Source organism: Urocitellus parryii, chromosome 4 (genome assembly GCF_045843805.1).
Source record: "Urocitellus parryii isolate mUroPar1 chromosome 4, mUroPar1.hap1, whole genome shotgun sequence".
In the NCBI taxonomy this organism is placed as follows: domain Eukaryota; kingdom Metazoa; phylum Chordata; class Mammalia; order Rodentia; family Sciuridae; genus Urocitellus; species Urocitellus parryii.
In genome coordinates this window covers 97,613,994-97,641,725 of record NC_135534.1, presented here as the reverse complement: position 1 = coordinate 97,641,725, position 27,732 = coordinate 97,613,994, and the positions used below count along the sequence as shown (strand labels likewise).

The following is a 27,732-nucleotide window of genomic DNA, read 5'->3' as shown; positions in this document are numbered from 1 at the left end:
TGCCACTGACAATAGGTAATGAATGAGCATGATTGCAGTCCCATAAAACTTTATTGAAAAAAAAAAAACAAAATTTGACCCACAAGGCATAATAGAATATTTGGTGATCCTTAGGTGACCCAGCTAGAAAAATCCTTTATGGGCAACTTTGAGAAGACATACAATAATGTTTTTTTTTTTTTTTTTTTGTCTTATTTTCAAGTTTAAGACAATTTTAAAAACAGTACCCAGGACTTCAAATGGTAAATCCCATGTCCATCCCCCACATCAAATAAGAATTTTGGCATATCTCTGAGGTTCAATTTTTGGAGTTCAGATAAGAAACAAATAAGGCTCTATTAAAGCAAGGTTTATCAATATTTCAAGCTTTTGCTTGCTTTACTGGGGAAAATATTCTGTCAATCATATATCCACTTTCCATTGACTTGATGAATTCTCATCAGAACCAAAGGGAATCCCTAATGTTGATGGGAAATCCCTGAGGACCATCAGAAATGCCTGATGCTAGCTAGCCACTTCCAAGTGAAGGAGCAGCATTCATCTAGAATAGCCATGTGAATGGAGTCACTGAAAGCAGCTGATTCAGCACTCAGGCTTCATATCAAAACCAGCAGAGAGATCTGCATTAAGCTGTTTCATTCAAATTATGTTTTTTGAAAGGTGATAAGTCAAACAATGTCCTTTTTAATACAGTGGAAATCACATGATCTCTAGAGAAAACACTCCTGTGTCCTGATTCCTGGGCTCAGTATACCACTCTACATTGAGTTCATGAAGTCCTATCTGTAATAGATGACTGCCAGAATCAGACTTAGAAGCATACTCTTTTTTTTTAATTATTTTGTTCATTTCCTTTTTTTATTTTTTACATACAAGACAATAGTGAAATTATCACCCATTTACAGCACAAGTTTTCATAACTGTATATAAAGTATGCTCACGCCAAAATATACAAGCATACTCTTTATAGGTTTTGCTTAATTTGAACATTTATACATTACATCTGTGGGCTAAATACTATGCAAAGACACTACAGTTTCAAAACTGAGCACAGCATTAAATTTTTTAAAATATGCTATTTATTCAGAAAAAAATGCTGATATAATAAGCACGAGGTGCTATATGTCATTCATTGCTACATAAGTCATGTGTAAATACTCTATAAAGGACAATCTAAGTAGAGTAGTGGCACAGTGAGAGTGATAAAAACTCCTGTAACATTGTGCTGCTGTAACAGAATAGCACAGATTGGATAATTTATAAACAACAGACATTTATTTCATTCACAGTTCTGGAGACCAAGAAGTTCAAGTTTGAGGGGTCAGATGGAAGAGCAAGAGTGTGCAAGAGAAGGAGAGGAAGGGGCCCAAACATCCTTTTATCAGGGACCCACTTCCAAGATAAAGGCATTTAAATGCCCACTCGTAAGGGCAGAGCCCTCATGACCTGATCACCTCTTGAAGGTCCTTTTAACACTTGCACTGGGGAATCAAGCTTCCAACTCATGAACTTTGGGGACACATTCAAACCACAGCAATTACTCAGGTAAACAAGTTGAGTGTTGATGATTTCCAAAATGGCTAGTAGATGAGGTAGACCAGAAAGGCACAATGGCTTACACTTATAGCATTGTAAGTCTAAAAATCAGTTGGCAAATATTACTGAGATAAGCAAGAGAGTCAAAAGAAAAGAGAAATAAGATATTAATGGTTTGTTATGAACAGCTATTTCCAAGGGGATCTCTCTCAAAGGTCTCTCCAATGGACTCCTCTTAGAAGTTGCTCTATAGGTTTAAATTATCTTTTCACTCCCCAATTCTGCTGTTTTAGTCACATTTATTTGTGTCTGCTAGCAATCATGGCGTCCTTCTGCCAGCTGGTTTTCTAATTTTTCAGTTTCTAGAAACTTATAAACAGAGGAAAATCTGATAAAAATAACTTGATATGTGATGAGTCGATACATTAGAGGATTCCTGTGGTTGCTTAACAAAGATCATACTTCTTCAGTATTTCTCTAACTGAAACCAAGTGTATAGGTAACATTTCCATGTCTCACTATGATCTACATTTAGGTTCATATACTATTTTTAGGAATGAACATACAACACATTAGTCCTATTTTTAACAAAAATTATAAGTTATCCTAAAAATAAGAAAGCCATCTAACAAATTCTGACCCAAACTATGGTTTGTCACAAGTTTGGGGGTAGTTTAAGGAAGAGTTGTGAAATGGAAGAAAAATGATGGGAACTCCGAATCAAATATATGAAATATGATATGTCAAGAGCTTTGTAATGTTTTGAACAACTAATAATAAAAAAATTAAAAAATAAAAAAATGATGGGAAAATTTATCAAGTCGAAGTCTCCTTTGAAATCAACTTTTCAAGCAAAATGTACTTCTTCTTTAAATGCTGAGTGACCACCAAAGAAAGCACATGTACATGATACTTAAATAGCTACCACAAAAACAGGAAAGCTGTCCTCTAAAACAAAAATGACACAATATTTTCATAGTAAAAGAAAAATGTTTTAGAAATTACTAGCATGGTTCACTTAAAAACTAAATTCAGTGGCTCTGAATTACTTATATAATAACAGGTTGTGGTTTTATCTGTGAAGACCAAATATAATATTAGTACATAACCAACAATTACAGAGGACTATGCCAAAGGAAGATGATTTTCTACATGCAAAATGACTAAGAAAGGTACACTAACATTACACAGCAATGAATGGGAGCCCACTATTTTTCCCTTTCATTTTTATCAATAGTCAAGAAAAATGCTGGGAGTTACAGAATAAAACAAACATGTCATCATATTAAATATAACACAAAATTTTTCAGGATATAATTCAGGATTAAAAAAAAAACTAGCTCCTTTTAAAGCTTAGAATGCTATTTGTTAAAAGGCCAATCAATATTCACTGGAAATGAAAGGTCAGGAAACTCACCTGAAAACAACCATTACTATATGACTTGAAAACATGTCTGCAATATCTTTGATACCCCTCCCTTCAAATGATAGACTCAGTGCCTTACTTCTAATGAAAAGAATGGGTAGAAATGATACTGTATATCCCAAAGGATACAGCCTCTGCCTGGAAGTATAACACCTGCTCTCTGGGTGCTTGCCCTTAGAATCCCACAAATACTTTGTAAGGAAGGCCAGGGCATATGGAGAGTCCACCCATGGGTGTTTCAGTCAGTAGGCCCTCCAAGATTCCCCAGCTGACGCCTGTCAGTCATATGAGGGATAAGACTGCAGCACCTAGACTTAAGAGTCTTCTCACTTGGGCACCAGATACTATGGGGCAGAGATAAGCCAAGTCTGCCCTGTACTCTGGATTCCTCACCCACAGAAACTATCTGAAATAACAAAAGATAATTGTTGTGTTTAGCCACCAAGTTTTAGGATAATGTGTTTTGTAGAAATAGATAAATAGAAATAGATAGATATGTGGAATGCATTTGTATCAAATATAGAATTTTTTTTCAAACTGGAAAAATAACCCTTATACAAACCAATTATAGAATATATTCTCCATTTAATAAATTTAGTCTTATTTACGTAATACAATTAAACTACATTAATTTGAACTTTTCTATTTTGAAATCTGATAATTCAAATTCTAAATTTTAGAATATTTTGGCTGAATATCTTCATTAAACTATATCATTAAAATAGATCACCTGGAGAGTTCAGGTAATCTATATAAGAATACAAGAATAATAAAGCTAATTAAGATTAAAAAATTGCTTTGAAGTATTTAAAAGTATAGCATTCTATACAGAAAGTAATCAACAGTCATTAAACACTAAATGAAAATAAGATGCCTCAAGTTCTTCCCAATCACTTTTCTATATTAATTAGTTTAAAATACCATTTGGCAAATTGATCAGTTTGGTTCAAGCAAATTATATGTATATGTATACATTTTATCTTTCCTAAAAGAGTTCCCTGAAGGCATTCTTGTCTTGTTCTTCTCTGCATCCCTAACAAACACAATAATGTTGTATGTCAAGTATTATAGTTGACCAATATTTACGCAAATTAACAAACTGCATTTAAGTACTTGAAGCTCACTTGACAGTCTTATAACTCGCTGTTTTTCTTAGTAATTTGTTCTGCTCTTCCTCATGATTAGTCCACATTAGTTGATGTTTTTATTATATATCCAAAGAGCACACTTTACCCATTTATTACCTTTAATGAATTTATTTATAGCAAAGATAAGGATACAAATATCTTCCATATATAATTGGTAAGATATTCCTTCATTTCTGGGACTGTAGCATATGCTATGCTACCCAGGCTGCAGACGTTGAAGTGAGAAGAATGGCGCCTCCTGGGCAGTGGGATGCGGCAGCCTGCTCATGTCCTCTGGCTCAGGGGCTAATTCACAAGATTTCCATTCTAAGAATCAACCTATAAATTAACATTATTTTTGAAAGATTGCTAAGACAGTTTGTTTTGCTTGAAATAGAAAAGATGGTTTAGTCAGAACAGACATCAACTTGACAGTGTCATAATGTCTGAGTAAATACTAAACATTTCTCATTGAATAAAATTTTGAAATATTTATTTATAAAGTTAATAGCTATCTTGGAAATTAAGCAATTCACTGAATATTCTTTCACACACATTTACATTTAATTAGTGCTGAAAGTAAGATGTTCATAATTTCTCCAGTATCAATCTGAACATAAAACTAACTTAATAAGATGCAGGTTCCAGTACAAATTTCCTAGTTAGTCATATCATCCTGGACAAGCCATTTTAGATCTCTGCCTTCACCCACATCAAGCAGGGGTAATCATAGCTTTTCTTAACCTGCCTTCTAAATAAGCAGACATAAGATTATGTGGTAACATTTTGCTTAAGTCACTAATCACAAATAAGGTAAACTATATAAGATTTTCATCATTCTCAGCTATTTTCTAATATTTGACTAATATTTTTATAACCAATGTAAAAATCGCATGTTTAATACTACAAAATTCAGTAGTTATACAAGGTGAAGTAAAATGGTAAATCTAGTCATAAGAATAAACCCATTCAACCATGTTCTCATTTAATCATGTTAAAAATTATAAAAATAGGTAAAATTTCACAAAAATATTTCTTCTTATGGTAGTTTAGGAATTCTTGCCCACATCAATAGATTGTCTGGCATCAGCCACGGCCTCAGGTACTCGAACAGTCATATTGTCCATAGATTTGGTCAAACAGATTTGGCAGCCCAACCGTGATCTGTACAGAAAAGGGATAGGTATGTTTATTAAGTATATGTCAGTGCAGTTGTTTAGTATGTTTTTATGTTTTCTTACCCAACACAGGAAATTAAGTAACCTTCTAAATTTTCTTTTCTTTTTGTTACTGGGAATTGAATGCAGGAGTGCTTTCCCACTGAGCTACAACCTCAGTTCTTCTTCTTCTTCTTCTTCTTCTTATTATTATTATTATTATTATTTTGAGAGAGGGTCTCACTAAGTTGCTGAGAATCTCTCTAATTTGCCCAAGTTTCCCAGGCTGCCCTGAAACTTGTAATCCTCCAATCTCAGCCTCCCAAATCACTGGGATTAAGGTTGTATAACATCACACGTGGCAACCTTTTAAATTTTCATTAGATCAAAACAGATAAAAACCAGCCTGATCAATTAGAGGGTAACAGAACACAAATATGAAACACAAAAAATCCTGGTGTGCCAAAGCTTCATTTTAGCCTTTAGTTTTTATCAGTTACTAATTGACTCTCCAGAACTATTATTATTATTTTGTTTTTTGGTGAAAGAGCGGCCAAACATTGAAATGGTACAATAGTGGACAAGAGAACATGAGCTTATTAGCAAATCTATTATTTGCTAATAACAAGAGGTTATTAGCAAATAATTATCAATTCCCAGATAATTAAAACCATACTGACTGTGGTGGGCCTTAAAGACTATTAGTTACTCCTGATGTTTACAAAAAGCTGTAAGATAGTGCTACTCTCTCAGAAACTACTAATGTAATAAGTGACACAGTTATGAAGCAGAGCAGATTACAGTAAAGTTAGTGAGAGAACAAATATGTTGTGGGGACACAGGCTACACAAAGAGATCTGTCTTGTTCTAAAAGACAAAGCAGTGGTGCACTGTGGCCATTTGCTCATTCTCCTACAACTTCTACCTCCTTAAAGGTCTCTGGCTCTAATATCTACTCAATGCAGACAGTGTCTCATACTTCTAGAGAAGGAGACAGACAGCAAGGCATCCCATACTGTAAATCCCACAAAACCCTGACATTCATGTAAATCTGAAAGATACTTTATCTGTCACTCCTGCCCTGTTTCCCTGACAGTGAAAGTACACACAGGTTGTTAACCCTACTTCTAAGGTTGGTTTTCAATTCAGAGAAGTAGCTTTAAATAGCGAAAGTCCAAGGGCTCTGGGGCCCAACATAACTGAATTCAAATCAGAGCTCTGCCACCCACTAGTTGGCAGCCTTGTGCAAATCTACAATAACTAAATCTGCTTCTTACCTATAAAATGCTGAGAATACTGTCTAAGCCTGAAAAGTGGGAATAATCTTCATTAAGTGCCTAGGCATTACAGTAAGTACAACATATAAGTTGGTATCAATTAGATATAATACTAACAACTACCATTTAATGAATACCACCAGGAACCATTCTAAGAGTTTATTCATTAACTCCAATGAACAACCTATGAGGTAGGTGCTATCATTATCTTCATCCTACATGTAAGAAATCTGAGGCCTCTATGTAGATTATCCATGGAAAGTGAAAGTAGGGAGTAATGACAATTGTCAAATGTATATTCACAGATAATTCCTTAATCTCTCTATCCATGTATTATTAATTTCACAAACATTTAAGAATTCCCTATTGTTAGGCACTGGAGACAATGACAAAATAAGACCTGGCTCCTGTACTATGTAAGAAAGGAAACAGGTAACCAGCAAGCAAGAACCCATAGGAGGTCTATCCACAAACAGGGCTAATACGCTGATAATAGACATTGTTAATGATGGTGGTATATTTACGTAGCACTTAACTTCAAACTAAGGATATAAACTCAAAGGCTGATTTTCCCTATTTCTTTGTTTTGGAATGTATGGTACCCTAAAAATAGTTACATGTGGGTTACTAGCTTTGATTTTATTCCAGTATGCCAGAGAGCTGTGTAAATGCTGCATAAAACACATCATATTCATTCTTCACAAAATATCTCTACTAAAATTCCATGTTCTTAAGCATAACAGACATGAAACATTAAAATCTCTTCTTTGCTCTCTGTTATCTTATTCTAACACCTGGAAATCTTATTATTGCTTGTGGTTGGTTTGCATTTAATATAGTCCTTTTTATATCTTTTTACAACCTGTACCTCTTCTAGATGTAACTTTTCCTATTCCCCTTATTTGCTTTTTCTTTTCACTTAGAATATTATATATTACATGCACATACAAATTCTTTTCTGAATAAAAGCGCAAGCAGTTAGCTATAGCTGAACCCTCTTATTAACACACACAAGAAGGGAAGGAGAAGAAGAGGTAGTGGGGACTGAATTCAAACAAGATATATTCTATTTTTTTATAATTATGTCAAAATGAATTCTACTGTCAGGTATAACTAAAAAGAACCAATTTTTTAAAAAAAGACACAATTATCAGAATGAATCTAATGCAGTCACTAGATGTATTCTGTTATTCTTTAGGAAAAAAAAGGAAAGGAAGTGTTGGTAAAGAATGTGGCCTGAAGAGAGATGAGAGGGACAGGTAGATGGCAGCCACACCTGCTAAGCTTTGGTGTCTAAAGAGATAATATGTCCCCAGTCTTTCTTTCAGGGTTATCAGTCTCACCTCTATTAAGAGGGAAATGTACTATGAAAGCAAAAAAAATAAAATGATTTAACATGTCTGAATAAACACAAATGACCTAAAAACTTTGTGTGCACTAAATGATAGTTTATGTTCAAGTGTTTAACAAAATTGTAGCTACAAATTCCACATGAAATTAATAAAATTATTATTACAATTGCTTGTAATTGTTTCAAAAATTATTTTTCATTCGGGTTACCAAATCACAGTTAAACAAAGCCCACCTTAATTAAATATTATTTAATTATCTTTCCCCTTGAATAAGTAAATCAACTTCTTATCTTTCCCCTTGAATAAGTAAATCAACTAGCAACCTTAACTTCAACCAAAACTAGATAATTAAAAATAATAATAATAAGGTATCACTCGATGTCACCTACTACTGTAAATATTACATTTAAGAATAACTCTACCTATTAATTAATAAGTTCTAATTAATATACATTTAGAAAAAGAGCTAATCATCTTAACATAATTACTGTTATATATTGTTTCTTCAAAATTTCTGCTCTCTCAAATAGGTAAAATTTTCCACTATAATTTTGTTCAATTATCAAATCTATCCTGCAAGAACAGTATAAAAAGCATTATGCTTAATTCCATCCTGCTAAACTGTGATAAATATTAATTCCTGCAGTAAAAAAATAGACTAAAGAAGATATATTAGGATCTAAAACTTACAATTCTTCAAATTTTTAAAATTTTTTTACTTTTGTTAAGGGGAAAGTTTTGTATAAGTCTTAACTATGGGACAGTGAAAGAGAAATGCCACATATTTAGTACATAAAACTTGTGACTGTTCCCTAAGCTGGGAGAACTCAGATGTGGTCTTCAATAAACAAAGTGACAGCATGTGGATCATTCCAGATTATGAGTACAAGTGAAGAACTCTTCAGGCTTACCTGTCTGTGAGCCCATAAGCCAGATCAAGCATGTCATTCTCCTCATCAGTGATTGCTTCTAACTTCTCATATATGTGATCTTCAAAGATGAGGTGACAAGTAGAGCAAGCCAAGGTTCCCTCACAAGCACCTGAAAAAGCAGCAATCACTGAACATACCCCTCCTCGACATTATACAATCTAAACCTGGCTTCCAACATTTAAATATTTCTGAATTTTAGAATCAGTGTTATAATACTAAATTATTTTCAGAATAGTAATGAATTAGGGATTATGCCCCACCATCACCCCCTACCCCACATTTTGAAATCACTCATACGGTATTTCACAAAGGCTCTGGACAAGATGCTATGAAAGAAAACATGAGACTATATAGATCCAGTACTAAAGAGCTTACAGTTTTAAGCTGAGACATGTATACATATAAACATGTGTACATATTAAAACATATACAGCAATAGTTTATATAATAGCACCTAAGCTATTTACTTTTCCTCGAGAGCACAACTCAATTTATAAAGAAAGCAATCAAACTTGAAGGTAAATAAGGTTAAATAGTCTTCCTTCTCAGTCTCTCATCACAATCAGGACAGAATCAAATAAGTAATTAAGCCACCAATTCTACATCGGTCCAGCTTCCACCATGCTGAAGTCTGCCACTCTGTAACCTCCACCTACTGATCCAACTGTATCCTGGAGTAAAATATGAAAAATAGCTTTCTGCATAGCTTAGACTATACTTCCTTCTCCAGCCTGAGCATACCTATGTTCACCAAATTTTTCTTACATAACACAGCTCCAAATCCCCTTCCTCAGGCCAGCTGGACTTTTCTTAAGATAGCATGTCTAGAACATATTAGAATTCCATTGAGGAACAGGGTCATGCAGAATCATATTCCAGCTGAATTCAACTTTAATAATAAGTTATTTAAATATTATTAAAAAGCTACTGCACGATTTTAAAGACTGTAGAGTACTAGGAATAGCTTCAATTAAACCCAAATTCTTTGGGGGCCAATAAACACTACTGTATATAACATATATACCAGAACTACTGTTAATAATTGGTAACTTTGATTTGCCTCTGAATGAATCATTTTAATAAGTTGTTCCCACCTCAAAATTCCAACATTTGTTAATCATTTTATTATCTAAAAAAAGAAAGAAATGAGAGCCTTCCCTAAATTTTCATTTTCATTAAATCAAATTCAAAGCAGTAATAGGATTACTGGAGAGAGACCATTCAGTGAAGTACAGGGAGTTAGAACACAGGCTCAGGAGGCAGCTGCCTGGCTTCATCCACAGCTCCTGTTTACTGTGCAACTGTGGGCTGCTTTATCCCCCAGCCTCAGCTTCCCCAACAGTAACTGTATCAACCACACATAGTAGTTTCAAGAATTACATTTGAGTGTAAGTAAATATATATATTGGCAACCATTATTGGTAAATTAAAAATAAGTACTGTGGCTGGGGCTGGGGCTCAGAGGTACAGCGCTCGCCTAGCATGTGTGAGGCGCTAGGTTCGATCCTCAGCACCACGTAAAATAAATAAAATAAAGGTATTGTGTCCAACTACAACTAAAATATATATTTTTTTTTAAAAAGTAAGTACAATGTGAGTGCTTACTACTTGGTAATTATTATTATTTGGAAATGACAAGAAATTTTATAGTAACTCCATTTTCTTTATAAACATAAAAGGAATTAAACCCAAGAAGTTCAAGAAATGGACTAAAGTCATATTACTAGTTAGAGATTAGTTATGATTTCAGCTAGTTTTTCCAATGCTGAAGATAACCAATTCCTGCCATATAATCTGAGTCACCTTAAATATATATACATATATCTAAGTATATAAAAACCCTGAGATACTGTGAGACAAATATTATTATAGATATACAAGCTTAACTGGTTATTAAAACAAATATCTTACTTTTCTATTTATTTGTGAGTTTGAGGTACTTTATAAAAAGGTAAATGTATATACATTCTATATAAAGAGGGAAAGGAACTTCTTTATTGCAGTAAAAGAACTGGGGCAGTGTGACCTTCAAGTTAGGGGTCCAGGTTCTAGCTGGATGGACTACACCACTGTTTTCTGTGTCCTGGTTAAGCCTCAAGGGTCAGTCTTGTCTTACATAGAATGAGAAAGTAAGGCACATGACCTCTAAGGTCCTGCTGGTGTTGATTCATGTCTCTACAAAGAGAAGGTTGAATTCTTAATGGACTTTCTCATTAGAATTTAACAAACATCTCCTTGCCTTGATTCTTATTTTTATATCATCAATACTCAATTCAGATAAAGTCTACACTAAAATGGAAAAAAAAACCAGAGATACCGTGAGACAAATATCAGGAAATCTTGTCTCCTTTTTGTCCTTAAAACAATGCATACAAAAGTTTCAATTAAATATGGATCCTGAGATTTGTTGCCACATACAACAGAGAAACCAGGTGCTGTGGCACATGCCTATAATCTCAGTGACTCAGGAGGCCAAGGCAGGAAAATCCTAAATTCAAGGCTAGCCTCAGCAACTTAGCAAGACCCTCAGCAACTTGGTGAGAACCTGTCTCAAAATAAAAAATAAAATGGATCCAAGATGGCGGGCTAGAGGGAGATCCAAGATGGCGGGCTAGAGGGAGGCTGCATTCTGTGTCACTCCGGGACCTGGAATTCAAGTAGTGGGAAGATTGTTTCTGGGTGACTTATTAAAGAAACCCAAACAGCTGCTTCTATGCAGGAATAATGGCGACCATGCCTGTGCAGGTTTCCAGGCCTCAGAGTCAGTGCAGGACTCCCAGCTACTTACCCACACAGGACCTCCAGCAGCCATCAGGACCGTCCGCATCAACACCCTTGCAGGAATCCCAGCTGCTGCTCCCACGCAGGACACCCTGCCAATGCCCATGCAAAGAACCTCCAGCCACCACTCCAGCATGGACCCCCATCTACTAAAGCAAGGCTCCCCCGTTACCTCCATCTTGGCACTGCAAACACTGCTACAGCCCCCTACAGATAGTAGCCTGCACCTGGGAACACTGCATAAGATCAAGAGACAGCCACCAGCCACAACACTGCATGCCACAGAGCTGCATCTCTGAACACATTGCCCAATGCCACTGCCTGGCCCCACCCGACCTGACATCCCATCTCTGAATGCAGCCGCCTCTATCTTAGGACACCTTTGTCACCACCTTTAGTTGGCTAATCTGTTTTTGGCTCTCTCTATTGAGTTTTAGTTGGGTAATCTGTTTTGGGCTGGGGCTTAGAAGAAATATCAAGGTACCTGTAGTCCCCAACTCCCTCCTCTCCCCTGCAGCAGCTAACCTGGCACAATGCTTGCAGCTATGCACAGTCAGTCCATAGCTTACAAAGCCTGGCCCTGAACTGCCCAATACAAAACACCTGTCAGCAGGTGCTTAGCCCCCAGTGCACAGCCCACAAGACCTCCAGAGAGATTTCTGACTGGGAAGTAGAAAGGGAAGGGGTGAGATACGGTTTAGAGACTAAATTAGAGACCAGGAATTGTAAGGTCTACAGGCGATATAAGGAGATAAGACCAGCGCTCACATCACACAGGTGGGCCCCAAAGGAGATCCTTTGGGTACAGTCTCCCATCGGGGAATGCAAGTACTATATCCCACCTCCAGGAGCTCCATCTCCAAGACCAACCCTCCCACCCTAATAATCTTCACCATGCTGAGGGTGAAGATACCAGCAAACAACAGACAAACCCACCTATTGGATGAGAAGCAAAGCAAGAAAGATACTGATCTCCAACAAAAACAATTCTTGTTATCTTTCTTCGAGATATTTTTTCCTCTTTTCTCTCTCTCTCTCTTCTTCTACCTTAAAACATCCCCAACATTTGTGAAACCAAGTACTTTCCACGAACTAGGCTACTGAGGATTGGGATGTCTGAATAGTATATTACAGTTATGCTGTATATTCTTTTATCTCCTATTTTTACATATTTCATGTTTCTGAATATTTGGTTTTTTGTACTCTATTATCTTCCCACTTATTTGTGTCTCCCCAAAATCACTTTCTCTCTCTTCTGCTACTAACCAACTTCTTTAGATTCCTCTTTCACGTTTCCTCAGATCTAATAATATCCTCACTTCCTATCCCCTCAACATCTCATCCTACCCCCCATCCCCGGTTCTCTCTTTGTCCACAATCAGAAACTGTAGACCCTTTTGCAAACTAACTGTTAATAGTGTAGATAATAACTGAACTCACCATTGCTATATATTGTGACAAAACTGTAAACGTCTTAATAACAGCTACTTTGTTAAGGCTGTATATTGTTTGATTGGGATCTGTTAATATTGTTCTCCCCCTTAAAGGTGAGGTATTGGAACCCGGCAGGGACACTATAAGCCTATAGGGTAAAAGCTCTAATGCCTCAGATCCACAGTGCTAGAAGGGAAAACACACGAACGACATGAAAAAATAAGGGAAAAAAGTGTCCCAAACAAACCAAGAGACTACATTATTAGAATTCATGGCCAGAAAAACAGAAGAAATGACAGAGAAGAAGTTCAGAATGTATATAATTAAAATGTTTTGTGAATTAAAGGATGATATAAGAGAAAATATAGGCAGCTAAAGATCATTTTCATAAACAGCTACATAAGCAAACACAGAAAGCAAAAGATTACTCCAATAAGGAGACAGAGATTCTGACAAAAAACAAACAAATCCTTGAAATGAAAGAAACAGTAAACCAAATTAAAAACTCAATAGAGAGAGCCAAAAACAGATTACATCATTTGGAAGACAGAACATCAGGCAATAAAGACAAAATATATAACCTTATAAAAAGAACGTTGACCACACACTTAAAATGGTAAGAAACCATGAGCACAACATTCAACAATTATGGGATAACATAAAAAGACCAAATTTAGGAGTTATTGGGATAGAAGAAGGCACAGGGTTCCAAACCAAAGGAATGAACAATCTATTCAATGAAATAATATCTGAAAATTTTCCAAACATGAAGAATGAATTGGAATATCAAATATTAGAGGCACCAAATGTACAAAGTCACAACAGATCCACCCCAAGACACATTATAAAGAAAATGCCTAACATATAGAATTTTAAAAGCCACAAGAGAAAGGAACCAGATAACATATAGGGAGGAAACCAATTAGGAAATCTTCGGATTTTTCAACTCAGACCCTGAAAGCTAGAAAATCCTGGAACAACATATACCAAGCTCTGAAAGAAAATGGATACCAACCAAGAATACTATATCCAGCAAAATTAAGCTTTAGATTTGATGATAAAATAAAAAACTTTCCATAGTTAAAAGAATTTACAACTAGAAAGCCTTCAATACAGAATATCCTCAGCAAAATATTCCAAGAGGAGGAGTTGAAAAACAACAATGAAAATCAGCAAAGGGAGTAATACACTAAAGGAAAAACCAATCAAAGAAGAAACCAAGTCAAGTTAAATACCAAAAATAAAAAAAAAATGGCCAGGAATACAAATCATATCTCAATAATAACCCTGAATGTTTAATGCCCTAAACTCACCAATCAAAAGACATAGACTGGCAGACTGGATTTAATAAAAAGACCTAACAGTATGCTGCCTTCAAGAGACTCATCTCATAGGAAAATACATCCATAGACTGAGGGTGAAAGGTTAGAAAAAAACATAGCCCTCATAAAGTAGATTTCAAGGCAAAGTTAATTAAAAGGAATACATTTCATACTGCTTAAGGGAACCATCCACCAACAAGACTTAACAATTATAAATATATATATGACAAACAATGGAACATCTACATTCATCAAACAAACTCTTCTCAAGTTCAAGAGTCAAATAGACCACCATACAATAATTCTGGGTGATTTTAACAGAACTATTTCACCACTGGATAGATCTTTCAAATGAAAGCTAAACAAAGAAACTATAGAACTCAGTAATAAAATTAATAACTTAGACTTAACAGATATATATAGAATATTTCATCCATCAACGAGTGAATATACTTTCTTCTCAGCAGCACATGGATCCTCTTTAAAATGGACCATATGCCACAAAGGAACTCTTAGCAAATACAAAAAAGTAGAGATACTACTCTGCATTCTATTAATCATAATGAAATGAAATTAGAAATCAATGATAAAATAAAAACTAGAGGCCACTTCAATACCTGGAAACTAAATAATATGCTATTGAATGAACAATGGGTTACAAAAGACATCAAAGAGGAGATTAAAATATTCTAGAGGTAAATGAAAACACTGAAAAAACATCAAAATCTGGGACATGATGAAGGCAGTACTAAGAGAAAAGTTCATTGCATGGGGTTCATTCCTTAAAAGAAGAAAAAGTCAACAAATAAATGACTTAACATTACAACTCAAAGCCCAAGAAAAATAAGAACAAATCAACACCAAAAGCAGCAGAAGAAATAATTAAAATCAGAGCTAAAATCAATAAAATTGAAACAAAAGAAATAATTGAAATAATTGACAAAACAAAAAGTTGGTTGTTTGAAGGAATAAATAAAATTGACAGACCCTTACTATGCTAATGAAGAGAAGGAGAGAGAGAAAACTCAAAATCAATAACATACGAGATGAAAAGGAAATATCACAACAGACACTATAGAAATACAGAAAATAATCAGAAATTATTTTGAAAATTTGTACTCTAGTAAAATAGAAAATCTTGAAGGAATCAACAGATTTCTATGGTCATATGATTTGCCCAAATTGAATCAGGATACAAGTTAAACAGATCAATTTCAAGCAATGAAATAGAAGACACCATCAGAAGCCTATCAACCAAGAAAAGCCCAAGACCAGATGGATATACAGCTGAGTTCTATAAGACTTTTAAAGAAGGACTAATACTAATACTCCTCAAATTATTTCATGAAATTGAAAAAAGAGGGAACACTTCCAAACTCATTCTATGAGGCCAATATCACTCTGATGCCAAAACATCAAAGAAAGAAAACTTTAGTGTCTCTAATGAATAGAGATGCAAAAATTCTCAATAAAATTCTGGCAAATCAAATACAAAAACATATCAAAAAGATAGTACACCATGATCAAGCGGGGTTTATCCCAGGGATGCAAGGTTGGTTCAACATACAGAAATCAATAAATGTAATTTATCACATCAATAGACTTAAAGATAAGAATCAGATGATCATATTAATAGATGCAGAAAAAGCATTAGATAAAATATAGTACCCCTTCATGTTCAAAATACTAAAAAAAAAAAACTAGGTATAACAAGAACATACCTCAACATTGTAAAACTATCTATGCTAAGCCCCAGGCCAACATCATTCTAAATGGAGAAAAATTGAAAGCGTTCCCTCTAAACACTGGAACAAGACAGGGATGCCCTCTTTCACCACTTCTATTTAACATAGTTCTTGAAACTCTAGCCAGAGCAATTAGACAGATGAAAGAAATTAAAGGAATACAGATAGGAAAAGAAGAGCTCAAACTATCACTATTTACTGATGACATAATTCTATACCTATAGGATCCAAAAAATTCCATCAGAAAACTTCTAGAACTAATAAATGGATTCAGCAAAGTAGCAGGATATAAAATCAACACCCATAAATCAAAGGCATTTCTGTACATTAGTGACAAATCCTCAGAAAGGGAAACTAGAAAAACTACCCCATTTACAATAGCCCAAAAAAATTAAAATAAAATACTTGGGAATCAACTTAACAAAAGAGTGAAAGACCTCTACAATGAAAACTACAAAGCACTAAAGAAAGAAATTAAAGACCTTAGAAGTCGGAAAGATGGAAAGATTTCCCTTGTTCTTGGATAGGCAGAATTACTATTGTCAAAATGACCATACTACCAAAAGCACTACACAGATCTAAGGCAATTCCAATCAAAATTCCAATGACATTCCTCATAGAAATAGAAAAAGCAATCATGAAATTCATCTGGAAAAATAAGAGACCCAGAATAGCTAAAGCAATCCTTAGCAGGAAGAGTGAAGCTGGTGGCATTAATATACAAGAACTTAAACTCTACTACAGAGCAATAGGAACAAAAACAGCATTATTGGCACCAAAATAGACTTGTTGACCAATGGTACAGAATGGAGGACACATTCTCATATTAGACAAAGGTGCCAAAAAACATATATTGGAGAAAAGATAGTCTCTTCAACAAATGGTGTTGGGAAAACTAGAAATCCATATGCAGCAAAATGAAATTAAGCCCCTATCTCTCACCATGCATAAAACTCAACTCAAAGTGAATCAAGGATCTAGGAATAAAACTAGAGTCCCCGTGCCTAATAGGAGAAAATGTAAGCCCAAATCTTCATCATGTCATATTAGGCCCCAACTCCCTTAACAAGATTCCTATAGCACAGGTAAGCACAAGAAATAAAATCAGGAATCAATAAATGGGATGAATTCAAAATGAAAAGCTGCTTCTCATCAAAAGACATAATCAGTGAGGTTAACAGAGCCTACAGAATGGGAGCAAATTTTTACCACACGCACATCAGATAGAGCACTATCTCTAGGATATATAAAGAACTCAAAAATCTTAACACCAAAAAAACAAATAACCCAACCAATAAATGGACCAAGGAACTGAACAGATACTTCTCAGAACACAATATACAATCAATCAACAAATATATGAAAAAAATGTTCAACATCTCTAGCAATTAGAGAAAACTAAACTACAATTTCATCTCACTCCAGTCAGAATGGCAGCTATTAAGAATACAAACAACTGTAAGTGTTGGAGAGGTCATACATTACTGGTAGAACTGCAAATTGGTACAACCAATACAGAAAGCTGTATGGCGATTCCTTGGAAAGCCTGAAATGGAACCACCATTTGACCCAGCTATCCCACTCTTCGGTTTATACCCAAAGGACTTAAAAACAGCATGCTACAGTGACAAAGATACATCAATGTTTATAGCAGTACAATTCACAATAGCTAAATTGTGAAAGCAACATAGATGCCCTTCAATAGATGAATGGATTAAAAAAATGTGGTATATATACACAATGGAATATTACTCAGCATTAAAAGAGAATAAAATCATGATATTTGCAGGTAAATGGATGGAGCTGGAGAATATCAAGCTAAGTGAAGAAAGCCAACCCCAAAAATCCAAATGCCAAATGTTTTCTCTGATAGTGGATGCTGCTCCATAATGGGGATGGTGGGGGGAGAGCATGGAAGGAATGGAGGAACTTTAGATGGGGCAAAGGGGAAGGAAGGGAAGGGAGGCGGGATGGAGGTAAGAAAGATGGTGAAATGAAAAGGACATTATTACCCTAAGTACATGTATGAAGATACAAATAGTGTGACTCTACTTTGTGTACACCAGAAACGAAAAAAATGTGCTCAATGTGTGTACTATGAATTGAAATGCATTCTGCTGTCATGTATAACAAATTATAATAAATAAACAAATTTTTTAAAAAAGGACTGGGGACATAGCTCAGTGTAAAGTACTCCTAGGTTCAATCCCCAGTACTAAAAAGAAAAAGGGAATTGCAAGGAAAATGAAATTCACAATCTCAGTCAGGAAAGGAAATGTGTAAGGGCTTCAGAGACAGAGGGTCTCCATATAAGGAGCTTGAACTTGCCCTGTAAATCCATTATTCTCCATATCATTTCCTGATACATTGAGTGGGTAACTTTTTTACATGCTCAGGTAAGTCTTTCACAGTGTATTGCCTCAGAAGTGATACCTGTAAGGGGGGTACATACACCTGTCTTTCTGGCCCTCTTCTCCCTGATTCAGCCCTAGGAACAGTGATAGTTTTAAACATCTGCTGCAGGTTATAGAAAGCTGGTTTTAAGCGGGAAAATGACAGAACATACTTTATTTTAGATAGATTTGAGATGAACAACATAGAAGCAAAAGCCATGAGATTTCACCAATAGGGGAGAGGAAGGAGAAAGAAAAGAAAGAAGCAGAAATGAGAGACTGTTCATAGAGAAGGCAAGTCCAAAAGAAATGGCTGAGGAAGTGAAGAATAAAAAATGTGTGATGTTAGAAAAGCCCAGGGAAGAAGAACGTGCATACAATGTGGTTTCAATCATCTTAGAATAGAGAAAGGATTCAAATACCAATAAATCCCTCCTGAAAAATTTAGTACATTCCTTTTTCTTTTTTTAACCACCTAGCCAGCTGAAGTAAAAAGTAACCATTCCCATTCCAGGTCTTCATGCATTCCTCTACTCTCTCTGCCCTAGGAAGTCTAGATTATTTTAACCTTCTCTTACAGTTCTTATTTTTATTGTCTAATAATATTCATTGCCCTTCTCAGGAAACTTGTCAATTGTTTCCACACCTTGCATAAGCTGCCAAACTCAGAGCTGAAGAGTATCATAATAAAAATTTTACAAAAGTTGTATATAGGAGTTTAACTTTTGATTCTTACATGCTAAGCTCCTATTGTACAGTTTAATGCCATATTTATTCTTTAAACAAATACACATTCATGATCCCTCCTTCTCTTATGGTTCCTTTCAAAGTTTTTTCCTACCACAAAAGGTTATCATCAACAGATTATATTTTTCTTATTCTTTGTACTATGAAGAAACTTACTAGAATACTTTGTACTAGAAAGAAAACTGAGACAATAAAATCAACTCAGCCTGTGTAAAAGGGCTAATCCTAAACTAGAGACTCACAATTGTCAGACTGTGTTACAAGTATCACTACAGCATGAGATCTGTAGCAAAGATTTACAAGACCCCATGGATAGAGCACTTAGTGGAGGAAATATTCACTCATGGAAAACTCCACAATAAGACAATAATCTGAGTAGCGTTTTTGGAGTTTGTGTTGAGATCTGACCTGTGTTTTATTTTTTTTTTAAGGAAGAATTTCAGAGAATCATAGAAACATGTTTCTGAACAAAGCATTTAAATAAGATAAAGATGTGGGTATAAAGAGAATCTAAAATAAAATAAGTGGCTACTGAAGGGAAAAAAATAGTTATGTCTTTTTCTGTTCTTTTTCCATCTCTTTTTCAATCTGCGTGTCTTTAAAATTTTCTTTCTTTCTTTGGCCTTAGTACACTAAGACTTTCAATATGATGTTAAATAAGAGTATCGAGAATAGACACCCTTGCCTAAAACTGTATAAATCTAGTATGTCAAAGTTTCTCAATGAAACAAAATGTAACATAGAAAACTGGGTTCTTATAGTCCAGAAATCTACAATCCTCAGACATTTTTTACTTTAAATACACTTAGGTAGAAGAAACATTTGACATAAAACATCTAACATTGCTTTGCCTACCTTTCAAATAATCAAAAATGCTTCAAACTTTGAAGAATAGTAATTACCAGAGGAAGGGAAGGGGGGAGAGGAAATCTGATCATGTACAAAAGGTACAAGGTTTCAGTTACACAGAAGGAATAATATTTGAGATCTACTGCACAGCATGGTGATTACAGATAGAAATAATATATATTTCAAAATTGCTGAATAAATTTCAGAAATCTTACTACAAAAAATAAAGTGAAGGATATATTAATTAGCAATTCCACATTGTATGTATGTTTGTGTGTGTGTGTGTGTGTGTGTGTGTGTGTATATATATATATATATATATATCACAAACACCACATTGTACCTCACAAATTTTTACAACTATGATTTGTCAACTAAAAACAGTAATAAAAAATGGTTGGTACCTTAGCACAGAGGATAATCTGATTTAGGGACACATTACAGCTACATTGATATTAGTTTCAGATGTCAACATTTTATCCACTATCCTTGCTTGGTTTTTAACTTAAAGGTTTACACACTTTGGTTCTGCTTTTCTGTTGCTGCATTAACATTCTGAAGCTTTTTCTTCTAAATTAATAATGACACCTATCATGAAGGTTTTTGGTTTTCTTAACAGCTTTTTGTCATTTTTTTTGAGAGAGAGAGAAAGAGAGAGAAAGAGAATTTTAAGATTTATTTTTTAATTTTCGGTAGACACAACATGTTTATTTGTATGTGGTGCTGAGGATGACATTCAGATGTCTGTAAACTGCGTGGTTCACATAATGTTGACAAAGAATGGTAGATATGTTTTCAACCTAAAGCAGTACCACTTTAGTCACAGTAATAAATGTTAAATGTACAATTCACCTGGCCTGCCACCTCAAAATTACAAGGCTTGTGACTATAGTTTTGGTTTCATAATACTTATAATTTTGCTAAAGAGTAAGAATCTTAATATGGTTAATCTATACAACTTCAAACCTGCATAATTTATAATTACCCTAAGATGAGTAAGGCATGGTTACTAATTTCAAAGATGGTGATTAATAAAACCTCTCCTGAATCAAATTTTTTTCTTTTGAAAACAGGAATAATGATACTAAGGTTTTGATCAAATCTTCAAAAATTTTTGTCATAAATTACTTCTTAGAAAAAGTTAGATAATTGCAAACAATTGCTCATTTCCTTTCATGTAATTTGATTGCTCTCCAACAGGAAAAGATAGTTTTGCATACGTCCATCTTATATTAAGGTCATTTTGTATATTTGTTATGATGCTAATAAGACAGATTGTTCACCCCCACACCTAACCCCTTCACATCTAAACCCCACTCCTAAATACGAATCTAGTAGACAGCTGCATGGGAATATTATATATTAAAAATGCAAAATTACCTACAGATGTAAAATCGAATTTTCTAAAGATTGGTCTAGCATAGTCATAAATACATTAATAAGTATGATGGGAATAAAATAAAATTTATATAAATACTATTGGGATCTTCCAATTTAAATTGTTTCTATTAAAACAGACATGAGAAGGAAAGAACTAGCATAGAAGAAAAAGAGATAGTAAGCTAAGTAAATTCAATCCCAGATGTGCAACTGCCCCCTGGTGACAGAATATTGCAATTCACTCTGAAAACAATGCACAATTATCTATAATATGTTTGTGCATTATCAATGCACAAAGATCTATAATATGTTGGCAATAAAAATGTTCATGACTCTGGGTTTACAAAATTTACAACTGTCATTTTTTAAAATTTATTCACTCATTATTACTTCATATCTGGTGAGGAATACAATGGGAATGGTTTTATCCCTCATCAGAGTTTACTGGGAGAGAGATACAAATACACAAGATACACAAAGAAATGTAAATTACTGGATTGTGATAAATGCTAGAAAAGGATAGTCAAAGGCAGATGAGTGGGGTAAAGAGGAGAGAGTTATAAACACCACTATCTTAGTCCATTTCATGATGCTATGACAGAATGCTACAGACTGAGTAATTTACAAACAAGTTCATAACTGGTTCAGGGTAACAAGAGAAACCCCGCTAAGGATTAGGTGGCTGGGCGAACAAGGGTTTCTTTTTGTTATCTGAACCCATTATCCTCTATCGCAGCAATCTGCTCATGTCTTCCACAGCATTTCTCATAATCATAGTAATTGGATATTTGCCCTTATACGATGTAAAGAAGTATACAAACTGAGACTTGATGAGAAGCAGCAAAGAGGCAATTTGGGGATGGGGGAGAGAGGATGCATCCCAGCAGAGGGTAAAGTATGTACAAAGTCTCAAAAACAGAAATTTTAGGTAAGTTCAAGCTCTAGATAAGAAGCCAGTGTGACCAAAGTAAGAGAAAGAATGAGAAATGGGAGAGAGGAAGAATAGTGGATGGAACAGGTAATGCAGAGACTTATAGGTTAGGGTAAGAAATATGGATTTGATCTAAGAGGAAGGCAAGTCACTCCTGGGTTTAATCAGGAGACTGACATATCTGTGTCATGACAAATCACCCTGGCTTCTGGGCTCAAGTGTAGAAGCAGGTTAGCAGCTTCAGGTATGCAATGATGACTGGCCAGTCCCAAATGACAACCATAGGGATGGAGTCAACAGTACACATTGGAGACACATCTTGGAGGCACAACTGACAAGAGGTGCTGATGGGCTGGACATAGCAAAAGCATAAAAGATGCTCCCAGTTTCAGGCTTGAGCAGCTGGGTGGTGCTCATCAATGAGATGAGAGATGCTGAAGAGGGCAGGCATGCAGGATCAAAATCTGTTTAAATATGTTGAGTTTAAAATACCTTTAGAGTTCCAAGAAGAGATGTAAAGTAGGGAGTTGGATCTGTAAGACCAAGACTCAGAGGGAGAAAGACGTAAATTTAAGAGTTTATTTGGATTAAGGTCATAGAATGGTTGAGATCACCCAGGGAAAAGCTGTAGACTATGGATTTGGTCAGTCACATGTGGAGTTTGTTGTTCATCTGTTGACTATAACTTATGACAAGGGCAATATTTAGAAGGTCTTCTATACTCAGCTTTAGGAATTAATGAAATAACTGCCCTTTGGTGATGTCATAATTGCCTCTTCTTTATAAAAAATAACGTTCCAGACGTCTTGATTTTGTTTCTTTTATCTTTATTCTAAAAAGGAGTCTTAGACCTATTTCTTGTGAATTTCAAGCTTACATATACATACCAAATTTCCAAACATACTAGAGTCCTTGATCTTTAAAGCTTCCTTCTAAGTCTCAATATGTGAATTCTATGACACCAGCAGAATTTTTAATCAACCCTCTAAAGAGTGTGTTGGCATTAAATTTTCTATATTTCTGGGGTACTGAAAGAAAATACTTTAGTGCCTATCTCGTGATGTGATTATGGGAACTTTCAATTTCTTTTCTAATGTTTTTTTTAATTGCTACAATGAATCTGTAATAATACCTATGTTAACAATAACAGCTAATATTTATTTAGCACTTACTTAGATTGATTCATTTGATCTTTACAGAAATATATGAGGTAGATATTAATATTATCTTCCATCTTACAGATGAGAACACAAGGTATAAAGAGGTTGGGTGCCTAACCAAAGGTCACACAGCTGATAAAACACAAGCCAGGGCTGCCCTCTACTCTTAACCATGCCAATAAGTAGCTTTCAAAAATATATGTATTTTTGACTATGATTCATAGCATGAATTCTATTTTAGATCATGACCCAGTACAAAAATACTCTGTAAAATACCAGAACAATATTTCATAAAGAAACACCCTTGCAAAGGATGGTGTGTTTTATAGGTTCTCTTCTTTTTCCTTTGAAATGCTAGTTGGAAGCCACTAAATTAATCCCATGACCCAATAATGGTCACTACTGGCAGTTTGAAAAACACTGTACTGCAATGCATAGTCACAAATGATGAAGGAAAAAATATTTTCAAAAAATTAAAAAGATATCTAAATATTAAAGTTGCCAAACACTTGTTTTAATTTAGAAGAAATTAACATAAATCAGCTTGTGATAATTATCTATACAAATAAGGTATTTTACTTTATTTTGAAAAAGATTTAGCTTCATGTGAAAGAGATTGAAAGCCATTTAAATAAATGTTTAAAATAAATTTTCATCTTCATGATTATTTTGTTAAGTAGTATACTTAACAATCTTTTGATAACCAGTAAGAATAAATACCCTTCAGATAAAAAGGCAAATAATTTGAGCACACAATTTATAAAACAACCTTTTTCTAGGCAATTCCATCCCCAGGAATTTATTGCAAGAAAATTACAAAACACATAGAAAAGAACTTCTTAGGACGCTCTCTTTAATGTTATTTATAATACTTAAAAATTGAAAGACACCTAAATTTCTAGAGAAGACAACAGAGTAAATAAATCATGGCATACTTACACAATAGAAAAATATGTTTAAAGAATGCTAGTCCTAAAATCTTTATATAATTCAAAACTCAAGTTGAGATTAAATCTCTCATAGAAGTAAATGCAAAGGCAGGCAGGCAGGGGTACAGATGCATATTCTAGCAAATAAAAACATCAGCTATTGCAGATTGAGGTATGTATCTGAGTGCCTGCCTATAACTACATCATCAGTGCTGCTTGCTATTATCCTTATTCAAGAGATTTCTGTGAACTTAAAAACATTCCTACTTTAATGCAATTTTTCTAAGCTCTTTCCCTATTAGTATCTATTCCTTAATTAACAGCATAGAATGTCAACATAATTGTTTAGCCTTCTTTCTGGTATGAAATTATGTTTAACTTCCCTCCCAAAGTTACTGATCTGAGAGTGTATTTCAGCACCATACCATTCATCAAATGAAAGTTTAATTAACACTGTTCTAAGTTATTAGTATTCAGATTTAAATTTTTTCCAGCTACATAATATTCAAAAGTTCCAATGCATACAGCAGCATGGTTCACCCATTTCTGTCAAAGATCAAGAAATATTTAACATTCTGACTCAGTAAATCTGGAGTGGACCTGAGAATCTACATTTTTCCAAGGTGATGTGGGTGGCAACGGTCAAGAGAACACTCTTTTGAGAATGACCATTCCAGACAGAGATAGTACTTGAGCAAAACTGATCCTGAGAATCAGTAGGCCTGAGGACCTGTAAAATGGCAGCTGCTGAAACATGGGCTTCATACATGTGGTTAAGGAATATGTCAGAAGTACAGAAATGAAAACTCTGTAAATAACACTTTTTTTTGATAAGTCACCCTTCCTAGGAAAGTGAGCTGACACTTATCATAAATCAAAACTATTTAAATATGCTTCTGTGACATGATATTGAAAGATACCTAATAATGATATTATCTCCAACCTTTAAATTCCACTCCCTACTCTCAGCTTCACATCACACAGATAAACAGTAAGGTGATAAGGTCACAGTAGATTTCTGGCCATGTGGCTATTTAAATTCTTTCCAAAGAATAAAAAAACAGTATCACTCCATTCTCTATAATTAAAACACAATATTAGCACCTCCTAAATCTTAATATTTTATGTCATAAGCTACAGGTCAAAATTCCTCAAAGAAAAAAGTTGAACCCTATTCAATAGTTTCATTTATGAATTTAAAGAAATGTTCCATACTTACCAAAACCATCAATATCTAGATTATTTTCAACCACAACATCTAGAAGAGAGTCACCAACTTTTCCTTTGGTTGTTAATGTTACACCATCATTGTTTATAAAGTGGACTGTTATCTTATCTTCTGAGCTGGAAAAGAACAGTTGTTCAATGTTCTTAGTAATTGCAAAATACAACTTCAAATAATCATTTTAATCTGTAAATTCAAAGAAATAAAGCATGTGCACGTTATAGGAATACGCTCTTTTACAGTATTTTCTTTCCTTTCCAAAGTTTATTTTGGTCTAACAGGATGGCACACACCTTTAATCCCAGTGACTCAGGAGGCTGTGTCAAGAGGATCGCAAATTTAAGGCCAGCCTCAGCAACTTAGCAAGACCCTACCTCAAAAAATAAAAAGGTCTGAAATGTAGTTCAGCAGTAAAGTGCCCTGGTTCAATCCCCAGTACCAAAAAAAAAAAAAAAAAACTAACTCAATGAATGTGCTCCTGAAAGACAAGACTAGGTTTGTGGTGAGTGGTGAGCTTTAAAAAAAAAAACAAAAACATTTTGCTCTCAGTAGTGTGATCACTATCCAGATGCCTGATAGAATAAGTGCCAGAGAAGCAGAGAAGAGACTGCAGTCGAGAAATAACAGTTTCAGAGTTTTTTGAGTATCTGAACATTTCATTTGGGTTGACTCTGTGTACCCAAAAATCAATAGAACTACAAAAGGTTTTTAATTGTTTACTTGCTTGAATCTTTGAAAGATAAATATATCCTTTCACATTTTACTATATTATCTTATCAGCAAGCTGACTTAAATTTCCTTCCCTTCTTATCAACGCCACTACAAAATTTGGCAAATTATAGTAGTGATTAGATCCTTACCCTCCACCATCACCATTTTACTTTTTACATCACAATTGAAAAGATGTATTTCGACTTAATAAGTTATAATTTTCACTACTAGCAACAGATGGTAATAGTCTATCAAATAAAATTTTAATATAAGCCATAATTAAATAATTTCAGAGCTAAAAATTATCAAATCTAATTATCTCATTTCACAAATGAGGCAAGTGAAGCCCCAGTAACTGAATAAGATCCTCCCTAACACTGAAAAAAAGATTCTATTAATTTAGAATGATCGTGTGTGTGTGTGTGTGTGTGTGTGTGTGTCTGTGTGTGTGTGTCCCACAAAAGGACCTGTGTCCTCCCACTTCTTTTTGTAACAATAACTAAATTGCTAAAAACAAGTTTTCTTGCTGGGGTGTGACCCAAGTGGTAGAGTGCTTGCCTAGCACCAGGAAGGCCCTGGGTACAATTTTCAGCACTGAATAAAAGGAAAACCTACTTTCAAACATTAATCATGATTTTAATCTAGACAACTGCCTTTTTTTCCCAAGGTAAAGTGGCTGAGAATAAAGATATTCCAGAAGCAGGGAGAATGCTGTGGAGGGTATTAGAAGAGCACAGACCAAGCATGGATACAGAAGAGCTATTCAGGAGATAGTACTGAAGATTTTGGAGAATATTTATATGCCATAAACTGGGAGACAGTGAGGAAATAATGTTCAGATTTCTGGTATGGGCAAACAGGTGATAAAGTTTAGGGTGAAGAGAGGAGTTTTTAGGGAAGATGGAAATTAGTTCAAGTTTAAACTTATTTCATTCAATAATGGAAAAACTAGATGAAAATGTTCCAAAGCCAGATGGTAATATGGGTCTGGGCCCAGGAGAAAACTCTAGAGATTTGATATGAACAAATGTCTGGAAGTTAAAGCCATAATAGAAACTACTATTTTGTATTTTATTTACAGACAGGGTCTCACTGAGTTGCTTGGCACCTCACCGTTGCTGAGGCTGGCTCTGATCTCACGATCCTCCTGTATCAGCCCTAAGCTACTAGAATTACAGGCGTGCACTACTGCACCTGGCTTCTTATATAGTTCTGAAAACAAACACAAAATATCTAACATAATAAAACCCAACAAACACTGATTGATAATCTTTAAAATCAAAGCCTTTTTACTGCTAAGAACATGACCTGCTATTAT

The 27,732-nt window shown here is 34.7% G+C and overlaps 1 protein-coding gene across 1 annotated transcript in view; it reads right to left on the bottom strand.

Annotated features, from left to right (window-relative positions):
- Nucleotides 1-307: 307 nt before the first annotated feature.
- The window catches only part of Fdx1 (ferredoxin 1), a 31,174-nt gene continuing 3,749 nt past the window's right edge, over nucleotides 308-27,732 (bottom strand). Inside the window, exons 2-4 of the mRNA XM_026392543.2 lie at nucleotides 25,698-25,822; nucleotides 8,787-8,916; nucleotides 308-5,253 (exon numbers count right to left, since the gene is read on the bottom strand). Coding sequence (XP_026248328.2) covers nucleotides 5,139-5,253; nucleotides 8,787-8,916; nucleotides 25,698-25,822 — 370 coding nt within the window. The 3' untranslated portion in view covers nucleotides 308-5,138. The remainder of the gene's footprint in view (nucleotides 5,254-8,786; nucleotides 8,917-25,697; nucleotides 25,823-27,732) is intronic.